This window comes from Pseudonaja textilis, chromosome 3 (genome assembly GCF_049901715.1).
Source record: "Pseudonaja textilis isolate UNSWEBS1 chromosome 3, rPseTex1.2, whole genome shotgun sequence".
NCBI classification, from domain to species: Eukaryota; Metazoa; Chordata; class Lepidosauria; order Squamata; family Elapidae; genus Pseudonaja; species Pseudonaja textilis.
In genome coordinates this window covers 7,757,115-7,773,588 of record NC_141992.1, presented here as the reverse complement: position 1 = coordinate 7,773,588, position 16,474 = coordinate 7,757,115, and the positions used below count along the sequence as shown (strand labels likewise).

The 16,474-nt window shown below is 44.0% G+C and overlaps 1 protein-coding gene across 6 annotated transcripts in view; it reads right to left on the bottom strand.

The window, feature by feature from the left end:
* KCNQ2 (potassium voltage-gated channel subfamily Q member 2) overlaps nt 1-16,474 on the bottom strand; it is a 124,258-nt gene that overhangs the window by 77,083 nt on the left and 30,701 nt on the right. For all 6 annotated transcript variants that reach the window (XM_087928882.1, XM_087928884.1, XM_087928878.1 and 3 more), the window contains exon 2: nt 889-979. In XM_087928882.1, the coding sequence (XP_087785008.1) occupies nt 889-979 (91 nt within the window). The remainder of the gene's footprint in view (nt 1-888; nt 980-16,474) is intronic.

Below are 16,474 nucleotides of genomic sequence, written 5' to 3'. Positions count from 1 at the left end.
AAACCTGGCCAGCAACTTTGGACAGAGATAAATTGCTCTGTCTGGCTCCAAAGTGTGCAACGCTCAGCAAAGTGCCAGCTCTCATTAGAGTTCCCTTTTCTCAAACCAGGACGATTGAAATTGTGCATCTTAACAGAATTAACAGAATTGGGAGGGACCTTGAGGTCTTCTAGTCCAACTTGGACAGCTTGGACAGGAAACCTTATACCAGTGGTGGCTAACCTTTTTGGGCTCCTGTGCCAAAAATTGTGCAAGCACTTGCACTTGTGCGCTCGCGTGCCAGCACCCAGAAGGCAATGCATATGCCCCCCCTGCCCCCTGCACATGCATGCACATACACCCCCACTGCCCCCTTACCTGCACTGCGCCTCACAGCTGATTTTCAGCCAGTTTGAGACCTTTTTCTGCCTCTGCCGGCTTTGCAGGCCGAATAATAGGCCCATTTTGTCACTTCCGGTGTTCACAGGAAGTGATGAAACAGGCCTGTTATTCGTCCTGCAAAGCCTGCAGAGGCTTTTTTCAGGCCATTGGGAGGCCGAAAAAGGCCTCAAACCTGCTAAAAATCAGCTGTAAGGCACATGCATGTACAGTGAGGTAAGTTTGCCTGTAGCTCGCGTGCCGGCACAAATGGCTCTGAGTGCCACGTGTGCCAGAGGTTCCCCATCACGGCGTTATACCGTTTCAGACAAATGGTTGTCCAACCTCTTCTTAGAATCCTCCAGTGTTGGTGCATCCACAACTTCTGGAAGCTAGATATCCCATTTATCAATTGTTCAAACTGTCAGGACATTCCTCCTTGGTCTCTAGGTTGCTTCTCTCCTTGATTAGTTTCCATCCATTTTATCCATCCATCCGTTTTAATCTTAAGACCTTGAGCATCACACTTACCAGACTGTAAAGGGCCCATGCAGAACTCTCTTCGTAATCATCGATGGTGGAAAAGACGGAGAGGACTAAACAGGAGAGAACCAGCAGAAAACTGGACAGCCCAGAAGCAAAGAGAAAGAGAAAGAGAAAGAGGAAATTAGTGCAGCCATTGATGGATTTGTTGCATTCTTTTTTTTTTCTTCCAGGCCACAAATGACAGGTTGCTTCCTACAAACTGCTTAACCCAGGGCTCCCCAAACGTGGCAACTTTGAGACTTGTGGACTTCAACTCCCAGAATTCTGGGAATTGAAGTCCAGGAGTCTTAAAGTTGCCACGTTTGGGGAGCCCTGAGCTAAAGGAATTAGGTATCAATAAAAGATAATATTTGTAGCTCAGTGGAAAATACTTTAAAGGCTTTGCAGTTTAAACTGCAGTTCTTTAATCCAGAGGTCTCCAAACTTGGCATATGCTGGCTGGAGAATTCTGGGAGTTGAAGTCCACAAGTTTAAAGCTGCCAAGTTTGGAGACCTCTGGCTTAACGTGATTAAAGAGTTAACATGTTTTTCTAGATTCACACACAATATTGAAAATCAAAACTCTTGGTTGGAGTATTGGACCAAAGCCACCCAAAATGAACCAAGCTAAGCATCTGATATAAATAGGAGTTTTTAGGTCAGCATTTCAAGGAAGACTGGACTAGAAAACTAGTGGTGCATGCTAACACTACTTTGATTATAAGGCTATGATCGTCCTTGACTTACAACAGTTCGTTTAGTGACTGTTCAAACTTACAGTGGCACTGAAACAAGTGACTTAGGACCATCTTTCACACAAATGACCATTGCAGCCACCCCATACATGATCAGGTAATCAAAATTCAAATGCTTGGCAACGGACTTGTATTTGTGACGGTCGACGTGTCCCGGGGTCATGTGATCCCCTTTTGCGACTTTCTGACAAGCAAAGTCAATGGGGAAGCCCGATTCATTTAACGACCATGTTGCTTACTTAACAATTGCAGTGATTCACTGAACAACTGTGCAAAAAAAAAGTTGTGAAATGGGCAAAGTTCACTTAACAACTGTCTCGCTTAGCATCAGAAATTTTGGGCTAATTATAGTCATTAGTCAAGAACTAACTGTGTAGTAACAGAACAGTGCAAGCCTGACCGCACTTCCTTCTCAGTCCCTTTTTCTTCCTGAAACTAGTGAGGGTTATGACTGAGACACTACTTCAAATTACATTTGTACCCTAGACTGACCTTTCTTTTATCTGTTCTTTCCATTGTAGTTCCTTCTCCTCTTATTACTTGTACTACTACTACTCCCTCTCTCCCTCTCATCTTCCTTTCTTCTCCTCCTCCTCCTCTTCCTCCTCTTCCTCCTACTTGTACTCCTCCTCTTCCCTGTCATCTTGCTTTCTTCTCCTCTCCTCCTCCTTCTCCTCCTCCTACTTGTACTCCTCCTTACTTGTACTCCTCTCTTCCTCCTACTTCTACTCCTCCTCCTCCTCCCTCCTCATCTTGCTCCTTCTTCCTCCTTGTACTCCTCCTCCTCTGTCATCTTGTTCTCCTCTCCTCCTCCTCCTCTCTGTCATCTTCTTCTCTTCCTCCTCTTACTTGTACTCCTCCTCCTCCCTGTCATCTTCCTTTCTTCTCCTTCTCCTCCTCCTCTTCCTCCTAATTGTACTCCTCCTCCCTCTCTCTTCTCATCTACCTATCTTCTCATTCACCAACTACTCCTCCTCCTCATCATCATCCTCTTCCTCTTATTAATTGTACTCCTTCCTCTCTGTCCTCACCTTCCTTCCTTCCTTCCTTCCTTCCTTCCTTCCTTCCTTCCTTCCTTCCTTCCTTCCTCCCTCCCTCCCTCCCTCCTCCTCTTTGTACTTCTCCTTTAAGCATAAAAGCCGGTCAGATGATTTTGAGCCAATCACCAGGAGATGATGAATTCTAGTGTCACATTAAGCATGAAAGCCAGCTGGGTGACTGTGGGCCAGTCACTTTCTCTCAGCCCTAGAAAGCAGGCAATGGCAAACCCCTTTTAACAAAAACCTTGCCAAGGAAACTGCAGGAATCTTTCCAGGCAAGCTCTGAGAATTGGACACAACTGAATAGGGGGGAGGGGGAGAACAGAGAGGGAGAGAGAGGGAGAGAGGGAGAGAGACAGACAGAGACAGAGAGAATACTGTATATACTTACATACATTCTGCACTAAAAGCCTCCAATACAGGAACACAATGTTGCCAGCCAATCAGGACACAAAAAAAGCCACAAAACAGACAGAAGATATTAGAAACACCAATCAAGCAGAACTCGGCAAACTCCAAGACCAATAAACACAGACCAAGACTCCCAACCAATCAGGATGAAGAAAAAAACAATTCTGGCACAGCAGTAGGCTAGCACCAAATTTAAAACAGAAACGGCTGTGAAAGTCTGACTCACAGACGAACACAATACAGTAGCCTGATGATGGCAGATGAGATTCTGCCGAAACGTTGCTACAACTTTAAAAGCACAACTATAATGACGTGGGAAAATACCCGAACAAAGCTGAATACAATTACATACATTCATGTATACTCCCACACTCCAGAAGAAGGAGATATAAATACACATGTTGAAAAGGGAAGTGTGCTACCTCTGGCAAGGGAGGTGTTAAGTGAATGCACCCACGCACACACATAAAAATAACCGGAGATGTGTAAGACCTTCCGATTTCTAAACATCTCAGTTTGGAACATTTAAAGTACCCTTTCCGGCTCAGATGTTTTGAGCTTAAAATACTCCAAGAAGGTCAAAAGTACTCTTTTGAAGTCAGAACAGAGCAAACGGGGAATTGAAATGGAACATCTGAGTTCGAAACATTCTGGATTTCATGGGCTTGATGGACACACACACACACCCCCGCCGCGGCACAAACATTGAAAGCCTGATCAGCTGTCTGTTTTCCCCCCAAAATTGCTCCCTGGATGACCCTACTGTTCTCCTAAGCAGTTCTTCCAAGACAGATGTGTTCGCAATGGTTCCCATCACCGTAAATAAGACATTATCAGGCTACCTCTGGGTGATCACACAGCCCATCGGAGGTTTTAGTATGCCTCAGAAGAAGATGAGGGGGGGAAGGAATCCATGTAGGTTCAGACACAGCGAAAATGGAAGCAATGTTTTTTCACCTATGCAGCTATGCAGCAGCAGCCAGAAAAGGCAACGCAATCCTAAATTGCGTTAACAGAGGAATACAATCGAGATCAAGGGAGGTATTAATACCACTCTATAAAGCCTTAGTAAGACCACACCCAGAGTACTGCATCCAGTTTTGTTCACATTATAAAAAAGATTTTCTAGAAAAGTACTCCTACAGAACAAATGGTCATCCAGAAAATATGTGATTGTGCAGAAATGGATAAATTAACTATAGCACTTAAAAATAAAGAGTCTTCAACATTTTATGATAATTGGAACTCTTGGTATAATTGGTTACTTCAGAGATAAACTGCTTAATGAACAATGGGTAATTTAAGCAGAGATATTGACAAGATGTGTGTATTTAAATTAAGGTAGGAGAATTGGATCTTGCAGAATATCAAAAAGGATATATGTCTGTTTTTAAATGTATTTTCTTTTTCTCCGCTTCTTTGTTTCTTTCTTTCTTTACATCTCTTTTTCTCTTCCTTTTTCGGTTCGTAAGACCGGCGTTTTCTTTTCTTTTTTCTTTTCTCTCCCTTTTGTATATGTAATGTCGATATGTTTTTAATTGTAAATTCAATAAAATTTATTTATAAAAAAAAGTACAGAGAAGAGCAACCAGGATGATTAGGGGACCGGAGGCTAAAAGATACGAAGAATGGTTACGGGAACTGGGCATGGCTAGTCTAGGGAAGAGAAGGACCAGGGGAGACGTGATAGCAGTCCTCCAATATCTGAGGGGCTGCCACAGGGAGGAGGAAGGGGGTCAAGCTATTTTCTAAAGCGCCAGTAGGCCAGACAAGGAATAATAGATGGAAACTGAACAAGGAGAGATTCAACCTGGAAATAAGAAGAAACTTTCTGACAGTGAGAACAATCAACCCATGCAACAGAAGTTGCCTTCAGAGGTTGAGGGAGTTTCATCACTTAAGACTTCAAAGAAGAGATTGGACTGCCATTTGTCAGAAATGGTATAAGGTCTCCTGCTTAGGCAGGGGGTTGGACTAGATGACCTACAAGGTCCCTTCCAATTCTGATTATCTGCTATCTGTTATGACACAAGTTTTCCAGCAACTGGTGGCTCAGCTATTATGAAACTACCTTTGCTTTTCCCAAAAAATAAAATGACATCAACCACCAGCAGAATGAGTCAAGCGACTAGGCAGAACAACTTCTGGGCAGAAAACGTCAAAGCCTCAGCTGATACAAACAACACAAAAGCATTTGTCTGGTTTGGATAGCATTGCTGTCAGTTACGACCACAATTGAGCCCAGAATTTATGTGGCAAAGTGAGAAATTTGTTGAGCGAGTTTTTACAACTTTTCTGGCTACCTTTGGTCATCAGTCCCCCTTTTTTTCCCCCAGTGCTGTTGTAACTTCAAACCGTCACAAAATGAACTGTTGTAAGTCGAGGACTACCTGTATGGGTGAGATTCTCAGCGTGTGTGCGATTGGCACCCTAGTCATTTGAAGGTGATTTTTTTTTAATTACCTCGAGTGCAGCGTTTACAGAACAACAGAGTTGAAAGGGACCTTGGAGGTCTTCTAGTCCAACCCCCTGCTCAAGCAGGAGACCCTAAAACCATGAGGATGAACCTATGGCATTTGTGCAGGCATGCAAGCCCCAGCCAAACTTACCTGCACTGCGCATGTGCGCACCTCCCAGCTGATTTTCAGCCCGTTGGAGGCCGTTTTTGCCCTCCCAGAGGCTCAAGGGACCTCTGCAGCCTCATGAGGCTGAAAAATGGGCCTTCCGGAAATACTAGAAGTGCCCGTTTTCAACCTCTGGAGGGCCTCTGGCGCTCAGGGGAGGCTGAAAACGGGCTGTTTCAGCACTTCCTGTATTTCCAGAAGGCCCGGTTTTTCAGCCTCCCGAGGCTGCAGAGGCTTCCCTCAAGACTCCAGGAGGGTAAAAACAGCCTCAAATGGACCGAAAATCAGCTGGGAGGCGTGCACCTGCGCAGTGCAGGTAAGGGGTGTTGCACGCGCATGCATAGGGGATGGAGCGCATTACATTGTGGGTGCTGGCACGCATGCACGCATTCGGCACACCACAACAAAAAGGTTCGCCATCACTATACCACTGGCTGTCTTGTCTATTGCAATTCACAATTATCCTTATACTCCTTCTGTCAGTGTTTTGTAAGTCCAATACTTACAACCGTTGCAACTTCCTCACGGTCACAGGATCGAGCTTTAAAAATTTAAAATTAAAACATAGTTCCCTCTCAGCCGCCCATAAAATCAAGATTATTTTCTAGATATTGAAGATATTTCTTAAAAAATTTAAAACAAAGTCATTCCTTCCCATTATTATTTTTATTAGTTAAAAAAATCGGGTTCTTTATATTTTATTTATGTGAATATCTGATTGGGTTTGATGTTGTTATGTTTATATGATTCAGTAATTACAGATAGTCCTCAATTTACAATTACAGGTAATCCTCAAAATTTCATTTAGTGACCGTTCAAAGTTACGACGTCACTGAAAAATGTGACTTATGACCGTTTTTCAGAGTTACGACCTTAGTAGCATCCCTGTGGTTACATGATCAAAATTTAGATGCCTGGCAATGGGTTCATACTTTTGACCGTTGCATGGGATCCCGTTTTGCAAACTTCTGACAGGCAAAGTCAAGGAGGAAGCCAAATTCACTTGCAATCAGGTTACTTATCTGTCAACTGCGGTGATTCACTTAACCACTGTGGCAAGAAACGTCGTAAAATGGGGCAAAACTCACTGAACAAATGTCTCAGTGAACAACAGAACTACTGGGCTTCATTGCAGTCTTGAGGAGCCATGGTGGCGCAGTGGTTAGAGTGCAGTACGGCAGGCTACTTCTGCTGACTGCTGGCTACCTGCAATTTGGCCATTCAAATCTCTCCCGGCTCAAGGCTGACTCAGCCTTCCATCCTTCCGAGGTGGGTAAAATGAGGACCCAGATTGTTGAGGGCAAGATGCTGACTCTGCAAACTGCTTAGAGAGGACTGTAAAAGCACTGTGAAACAATATATAAGTGCTATTGCTAAGTGGGAAGGAAGGAAGGAAGGAGGGAAGGAAGGAAGGAAGGAAGGAAGGAAGGAAGGAAGGAAGGAAGGAAGGAAGGAAGGAAGGAAGGAAAGAAAGAAGGAAGGAGGAGGGAGGGATGGAGGAAAGGAAGGAAGGAAGGAAGGAAGGAAGGAAGGAAGGAAGGAAGGAAGGAAGGAAGGAAGGAAGGAAGGAAGGAAGGGTGGGTCATGGTGGTGCAGTGGTTACAATGCAGCACTGCAGGTTAACTCTGCCGACTGCCAGAAGTTCAATCCTGACCTGCTCAAGATTGACTCAGCCTTCCATCCTTCCAAGATGGGTAAAATGAGGACCTAGATTGTTGGGGACAAGAGGCTGACTCTGTAAAACCACTTAGAGAGGGCTGGAAAGCATTGCGAAGCGGTATATAAGTCTAAGTGCTATTGCTATGGCTTTCTGTATTTTTTCAGTGACTCTTCCAAATTCTGAAGGTGCTGAATAAAGAGACTTATGACCTGCACCCTAAGAACTACACTACTATAACTCCCAGGGTCTCGTCTACCCATTGAGACACTGGGCTAAACAACTGGACTTCCAACGTAGAGGTTGAAAACATGCAGTAAGGCAGGATATGCTCTTCATAATCTGTGATCCGACCGCTGCATCTCAAAAAAGATACCCTAGATCTTGATGAGATTTTTAAAAAGGCAAAACAAGCATTTAGGGGACGAAAAGTATTTTCTCTAGGTAGATATGAGGTGTTCTGCAGAGCTTCGAGCAAAGGCAGACGTGATAGAATGTTTTGAATTTCTCCTTCCCAGGCTATTTGCAGAACCAACGGAGACAACGTGATAAATTAGTAATGACCATCTGCTGACTGGTGGATGGAGAGACAATTCCTTTATGTCTCTCAGCCTCAGCGTGATTCCTCAAAATAAGAATGGTGCTTAGGGTGAATCGTTCTGGATTTCAGAAAGAAAGAGTTCAGGACCATTTGACCAAAAGATGGATTAGTCGAGATGTAAAAAGCATGGGCTTAGGGTGATACACTCCCATTCACAAAGCTTTAAGATTTGGAAATGCACTGGGGTGATCACCATTTGACCAAAATGATGGATTAGATCAGAGATGTCAAAACATGGCAACTTTGAGTTGTAGACTACAACTCCCACAATTCCCCATGCTTTAAGACTAGTGGACTTCAACTCCCACAATTCCCCAGCCAGCCGTGCTTTAAGAGTAATGGACTTCAACTCCCACAATTCCCCAGCTAGCCATGCTTTAAGACTACTGGACTTCAACTCCCACAAGTCCCCAGCCATCCATGCTTTAAAACTACTGGACTTCAACTCCCAGAATTCCCCAGCCAACTCCCCAAGCTGGCTGGGGAATTCTGGGAGATGAAGTCCACAGGTCTTAACATTGCTAAGGTTGAAGAACCCTAGACTGGATTGATTTCTGGCCTACCTCAAAGGGGTCCTTCTTCCATTGGAGGTAGGCCAGAGATCAATCTAGTCGATCATTCGGGGTCAAATTCTGGCCACCTCAATATATTTGCAAAACTTCCTCTCAGTTTGACTAATTCCGAAGTGTTTAAAGAGAGTTAATGCTATTATTTTACATACAAGTAGTCCTCAACTTATGACCGTAATGGAGCCTGCCCACTATGGTCATATGCCGTTAACAGTTAAAAAACAGGTCAGACCTGATTCTACGACTTTTCTTGAAACAGTCATTAAGCGAACGCAGTTGTAAAGTGAGCCAATAGTTAGTTGTGGTTGTAGTTTTGCCAAACATTGGACGTGTCAATTTTCAGCAAAACCACTATATAATGCAGTCGCATGACCACAAAATGCTGCAAAACTTTGTACATCTTCTGAGCATCAGAACTTCAAATTCACGTCATAAGTCCCCCTTTTTCAGGTCAGTTATAGCTTCAAACTAAATCAAGGACTATCTTTATGGCTTTAATTACCATTAATCAGTTTGCTGTCCAAGATTCCCAAATTCCATTTCTTTTTTGGGTGGGAAGTTTGCCCATGAGGTAAAAGCCACCATGTCCCTGTCTGAAGAACAGGACGCTCCTTGAAGGCGATCGGAAAGTCTGGAGATCGTATGAATCAGCATGAAAAATAAATATGCAGATTCCACGGGAGAAATATCAGAAAAGGGAGCAGGAAAGGTTCCAAAATTTAGTGCTTTTTCATCTAAAGCAACATCCACCATCAAATAAATGACAATTCTGGTCAGCATCAGCTGGAATGCTGACAGGAGTTCCCTTCTGCAGAAATATTTGGCTTCAGAAATGCAGTTCCAGGCAATAAAACAAGCAAAATTGTCATTTATGGCACACTTGGGAAAAAAAAAAAATCTGCTTTGTTCTCCCTAGTGCTTCATTAATTGTATTCCAGACACAATAAAATATCAATAACTCATTAAACGTCCTTTACAATTAAGAGGATGCCTTTTATTTCGCCTTTTTTTCTTTCTTTGAGGAATACCCAGTCCCAATTTAGGAACTTCTGCCTTTTGCAAAGCCATTATGGGTAGTCCTCGACTTACAAAGCGTAAATCATTTAGCGACCGTTTAAAGTTGCAACGGGGCTGAAAAAAAAGTGACTTATGACCGCTTTTCCACACTTACGATCATTGCAGCATCCCCAGGGTCACGTGATTTATATTCAGACGCTTGGCAACTGACTCACATTTGTGACGGTTGCAGTGTCCCGGGGTCATGCGATCCCTTTTGGCGACCTTCTGACAAGAAAAGTCAAGGGGGAAGCCAGATTCACTTCACAACCATGTTATTGTTCTGATTCAAACCTTGCTCCAAGGAAACAAGCACAAAACGGAGGTAACAGCCAAACCTTTTAATGATTCTTTACGAATTCCGTTCCTTCACAGTTAAAAGGCTGTTTTTCAAATTAATTATCTCTGATAAGAATGAGCCTTGCCAAGGTGGTGCGAGGCTGCCAAGAACACTAGATAAAATTACTAAGAAATATTTCAAACACCAACTTGAGATATTCCAAACGTCCGCAAGGCTTGAGTGCAAAAACGTCTTTGCTTCCTGCAAAGAACTCCGGTTTCTCAGCTGCCTTTTATTTCTTAAAGGAGGGGCCATTACCTTGCAGCCTTACTCCCAAGTCGCCCGTGCTGCAGCAGCTGCTCTTTCCTTCGAGCAGCCCTACACGCATGCGCACTGGGCACAGGCTCCTCGGGGACCTCTTCATCACTGCCACCAGCCTCCACAAGCTCCGAAGGCAGTACTCCACTCCCTGATGGTCCTGCATCACACGCAGGCCCCTCATCTGAGTCCTCACTCTCCGAGACCTCAGCCGTCTGCACCTGCTGCCAGTGAACCACAACAGTTATTCATTTAACAACTGCAGTGAGATTCATGTCACAAACGTGGCAAGAAATGTCGTAAAATGGGGCAAAACTCACTTAACAAGTGTCTCACTTAGCGACATGAATTTTGGGCTCAGTTGTGGCCGTAAGTCGAGGACAACCTGTACAGCGATGGATTAATCAGGCTTGTAATTTCCGACAAAAACTTGGTGGTAAATTGGCTCCTCTTAAGTTTCTTCATGAGTGTTACAAATGACCAACCAGAAAGGTACTTCAGTTCTTAGAGGCCACCACAGAAATTTATGGGGACTCCTGAAAACAGAATGCAGAATAACAAGAGCTGGAAGGGAGTTTAGAGGTTTTCTAATCCAGCGGTCACCAACTGGTAGTCCGCAAGAACATTTTGGTGTTCCGCAGAAAAATTATTTGTATTTTTTATATTGTACTAAATCAGAGGTCCTCAAACTACGGCCCCTGGGCTGGATGCATGCAAGAAACGTTTGTGTTGCTGCAAAGAGTCTCCCGCTTCGGGGTCTTTTTGTGCGGGGTGGAGGGGGGCAGAAATTCCCACTTGGGGTCTGCTTCAGCCTCCTGGTGTGGGTCTTTGGGTGAAGGCTGGAGGGAAGGGCCGCTAGTGGCGAAGAGCCAGAGGGCCTCGTTCTAGTGGGACTGCATCATGGCCTGGAACTGGCTGACCATCTCATCCCACTGAGCCTCCAAGCACCGGGACCTGGCCTTGCATTCCCGCAGGTCTTCCCTCTGCTTGGAAAGCCTATGCTCCTAGTCCTCAGCGAGGTGCTTCTGTTGAGCCTCCTTCTCAGTCAGATCCAATTTGAAGTGAGCCAGCTGTTTGGGTAACTCTTTCTCCTGGGGGCTGCTTAGCTCCAACAACTGCTTCCTGTTGGGGCCCTAAGGAGCCCAGGAGGGCTGGTGAGGAGTGGCTGGGAGGGGCGAGGAGAGGCCAGTGAGGCGCCCCTCAACATGAGTGACATCGAGTTGGCCACGCCCACCCAGTCACATGACCACCTACCCACGCTCATTAAACAGGATCATATTTCTGGTCTGCAGGATTTAAGATTATGAATTTAGTGGTCCCCGAGGTCCAAAAGGTTGGTGACCCCTGTTCTAATCCAAACTCCTACACAAGAAGAAGACCTTATACCATTCCAAACAAATGGTTGTCTAATCTCTTCTTAAAAACCTTCAGTGATGGAGCACCCACAACTTCTGGATGCAGGTTGTACCACTGATCAATTGTTCTATCAGGAAATTCCTCCTTAGTTCTAGGTTGCTTCTCTCCTTGATAAGTTTCCATCTGTTGCTTCTTGTCCTGCCTTCACGTGGTTTGGAGAAGAGGTTGATCCCTTTTGTGACAGACCCCTAAATATTGGAACATTGCTATCATGTCACCCCTAGTCTTTCTTTCCTTAAACTAGACAGACCCAATTCCTGCAACCATTCTTCCTATGTTTTAGCCTCCAGCTCCCTAATCATCTCTGTTGTTCTTCTCTGCACTCTTTCTACAGTCTCAACATCTTTTTTGTATTGTGTTGACGAGAACAGGTTGCAGTATTCCAAGACAGTAAACTCCATAAACCTGAGTAGTTTTCTGAAAGGTCTGTATTTATACTAAATCAAAAGACATGTTTGGTTCTGTTCCGGACATCATGGAATTTATGTTCTAAACATTTGCCAGATTTGAGTTTGGTTTTCTCCATTTCCTGCCCCAGGGTAGAACAGAATAGAACAGAATAGTGTCGGCGTTCCAGCAAACCTCCATTCCGGCCAATAAATCCAAGACAGACATCTCTCAAAAGTTCCTTTTATTTGGATAATAACTGACACAACTGTGGAATCCCAAATCTGAAAGTTCCAGGCTTCCTTACAATAAGTAAAAACTACAAAATCCATCCCCTGCACCCATCATCACATCACATGGCCCAATCACCATCCCTCCCCAGTTAAGACTTCCTCTCAGTTACGCGCAAGACAACCTGACCTTGAATCAGAAAAAGAATGTTATTATGTCTAACTAGATATACTCCAATGTATTTCCCGCTCCCACTTTCCCAGCCTCAGATGTGGCAGCGTGGGAGCATCTGATGAGATGCTCAATATGGCTTCCAAAGCTGACAGACAGAACAGAACAGAACAGAACAGGACAAGACAGAATTAGAATTCTTTATTGGTCAAGTGTGATTGGACACACAAGCAATTTGTCTTTGGTGCATCAGCTCTCAGTGTACATAAAGAAAAAAATAAATGCTTTCATCAAGAATCATGAGATACAATACTTAGTGATAGTCATGGGTTACTAATAAGCAATCTAATAAATAACCCTACAATAATAATAATAAGAGACTTTTATGCCCTCCACAAATCCTATAGGCAGACAACTTATAAAATCTCTATGAGAACTTTATTTCCCATATATTCAGGGCTGCGATTCAAAAATCCCAGCAATCAGTTCACTGCCCTGTTGCTGGGTGGGTGTGGCCATGGTGGGCGTGGCCTAGCGAAACTTCCCACGGCATTTTTCACCTTCCCAGGAGTCCAGAGGCTTCCTCGGGCCTCTGGGAAGGCAAAAAAGAGCCTCCCCTGCACTTTGGAAGCCTTCCGGAAGCTGGAGACAGGCCTGTTTCCGGACTTGCAGTACTTCCGGAAGGCCTGTTTTCCCCCCCTCCCAGAGCCTCCATGCAGACCCTGCCCTTACCTGCATCGAAAATGGGCCACTTGGAGACTCTGGGAGGAGAGGGGCAGAGTGGGCAGGGCCAGCCGGTCGGTTCAAATGCCAGTTTGGTGAAGGAGATGCAAATTTAACATCCAGTTTGCCTGAACCGGAAGAATTCCACTCCTGGATACATTGCAAATCTGTGTATCACAATCAAGAAAAGTCATTATTCAAAATAACAGACTTGGAAGGGACCTTGGAGGCTTATAACTTATTGTAGCCTACTTTGTAAGTTAAGGTTATCAGAGCCTAGTGGTGAAGAAACCAAAAGTACACATATAGACAGGGTGAAACCAGGCTCAAGAGCAGTAACTGTGAGAGGAATCTTGGAGTCTTAGTGGACAACCAGCTAAATAGGAGCCAGCAGTGTGCAGCAGCAGCCAAAGAAGCCAATGCAATCCTAAATTGCATTAACAGAAGGGTACAATCAAGATCAAGTGAGGTATTAATATTAAGCCTTAGTAAGACCACACCTAGAGTACTGCATCCAGTTTTGGTCACCACATTATAAAACAAATGTTGAGACTCTAGAAAAAGTGCAGAGAAGAGCAACCAGGATGATTAGGAGACTGGAGACTAAAACATGTGAAGAACGGTTACAGGAACTGGGCATGGCTAGTCTAGTGAAGAGAAGGACCAGGGGAGACATGATAGCAGTCTTCCAATATATGAGGGGAGCTGCCACAGAGAGGAAGGGGTCAAGCTATTCTCCAAAGCACCCGAAGGCCAGACAAGGAATAATGGATGGAAACGGATCAAGGAAAGATTCAACCTGGAAATAAGGAGAAACTTTCTGACAGGGAGAACACTCAACCCATGGAACAGCTTTGCCCTCGGAAGTTGTGGGAGCGCCATCATTTGAGACCTTCAAGAAGAGATTGGACTGCCATTTGTCAGTAATGGTGTAGGGTCTCCCGCTTGGGCGGGGGGTTGGACTAGATGACTTATAACGTCCCTTCCAACTCTGATTATCTGTTAAGGCACCAGGATAGAAAACCAGAGACCATGAGTTCAAGTCCAGCCTTGTCATGAAAGCCACTTGGGCAACTTTCAACCTGTTGCCAGGAGACTGGGAGTTCTGGTTCTGCCTTAAGCATGGAAGCCGGCTGGGTGACACTGGGCCAGTTCCCTCTCTGTCCCAGGCCAACCCACCTCAGAGGGTTGTTGCTGTGGGGTAAATAGAAGGAGGTGTGTTGGATATATGTATAAATCAGATTTAAGCAGTTAAAGAATGGCCATGTAAACATGCTGAGGAGGTTAGGAAAAGCTGAGTTATAAAGTACTTTCCAGCAGGTATTTTATTTTTGCACAGAACAACGACACCAAAAACATGCACTAATTTCAGATATTAAAAATCTAAGAATTATTAATCAATTCACAGCTCTGCTTAATTTTTTGCAGCAGTAGCTATTTTGTGAATATCACACTCCGGTCTGGTAAACCGGGACAGCCATCTACCCTTAAGCCATCGCAAGATTCTCTATAGCTTTTTGATACCCCAGAAGTTGGCACACGGATATTAATGAAGTTATGATGCCACTTCAAAACATCACGGAAAAGGTGTTAAGAATGAGATCATCTTCAGAAGTGAGAAACAGAAGCTGGCAAGAAGTGACAGCATCTGGGTTCATTTCACAAAAGCATTTGATATTTTGGGGGTTGGCCAAAGGTAAGTGCAGATCTACACAGCATTTTAGCTCAAACTCAAGTCGCCAGGCTGAAGGACAGAAAGAGAAATAAAAAAATAAAATAGTTGAACAAGATTCACCCTGTTCAGTCCAGGGAAAGACGTTTCCATTTAATACAACAATGCAAAGATATTGTCAACTCATAAAACATTTCTCTGGTCTTTTTACAGTTGCCAACAGAAAGGGAGGGGGAAGCAGTTTTCATAGATAGTTTCTAGGCGACCGAACTAACAGGAGAGCATGCTTGATGACTCTTGGCTATGGATGTGTCCCATTGGAGAATATGAATTAGGATACACCCAGGGGGTGGGGGAAAACCAGGGTCAAGGGTGACAATGAATGGTGTGTCTCAGAGTCGGCTACACCCAGGTAGTACCAGCATATCTACTCCTAATAAATCTTATTTAAGCTTTGAAAATCCGGCTAGAGACTCAGGATTTAAATGGGGGTAACTACCGGAGCCCTGACAGATATTGCATTTGTACAACATGCAAAGTCTATTTACTGTTTACTATTTACTGTTAAACTTGGTGTGTTTTTTCATAGTTTACTTAGTGTTTGGCACAAACTCAGCCAGTTTGGTTCATTTATACAGGTAGTCCTCAACCTACAGTCACCACTGAGCCAAAATTTCTATTGCTAAGTGAGATGTTTGTTAAGTGAGTTTTTAACTTAACACATGGTGTTAAGCAAGACAGTTGCAATGGTCGTAAGTGTGAAAAATGGACCTAAGTCACATTTTTCAGGGCCGTTATAACTTCAAAGGGTCACTAAACGAATGATTGTAAGTCATCTGTACATGGAAAAGTGAATTGATGGCACATAATCACTCAGTGGCTAAGACCCTGAGCTAGGGATTCAGATCGACAATTCGGCGGTTAGAATCCCTAGCACCGCGTACGGAGTGAGCTCCCGTTACTTGTCCCAGCTTTTGCCAACCTAGCAGTTCGAAAGCATGTAAAAAAAAAATGCAAGTAGAAAAATAGGGACCCCTTTGGTGGGAAGGGAAGCGTTCTGTGCGCCCTCGGCGTTTAGTCCTTCCAGCCACATGACCACGGAGACGTCTTCGGACAGTGCTGGATCTTTGGATTTGTAATAGAGATGAGCACCGCCCCCTAGTGTCGGAAACAATTAGCACGTATGTGCAAGGGGAACCTTTACCTTTACCTTAATCAGTGCTTTTAAATTTTTTTAAATTTTTTGCATACAGCCCTTTTTACATCCGTTCACACAGTTTAAAAAAAAAAAAAGAATTTGTTTCAATTACAAAGCCACAGCATCCATCCTGATTTTTTTGATCCTTGTGGATGCCTCTAACTGCAGAACTTATCCATAAATCATTTTAAAACACGCTGCTATAGTTAGATAGTCTTTGTGATGACCCAGGGCGTGGCACAAAAGCAAGTCACAAAAATAGGTAAAGTCCCTTTAACTCCTCCAACTTGGCCTCCAATGTCCAATTATCATTGGCTGGAAAAAAAAAAACTCTCCCAAAAAACAGTTTACAAAGGAAAGAAATGCAGTCCGAACCCAAAGTAAAGATAAATTAGAAATAACAAAACCAACATCAACCACACTGAAGTAATTAACATGGCAGGCTAGGGTGATAAATTGCAGACTTCCAAAAGATAACAAAGC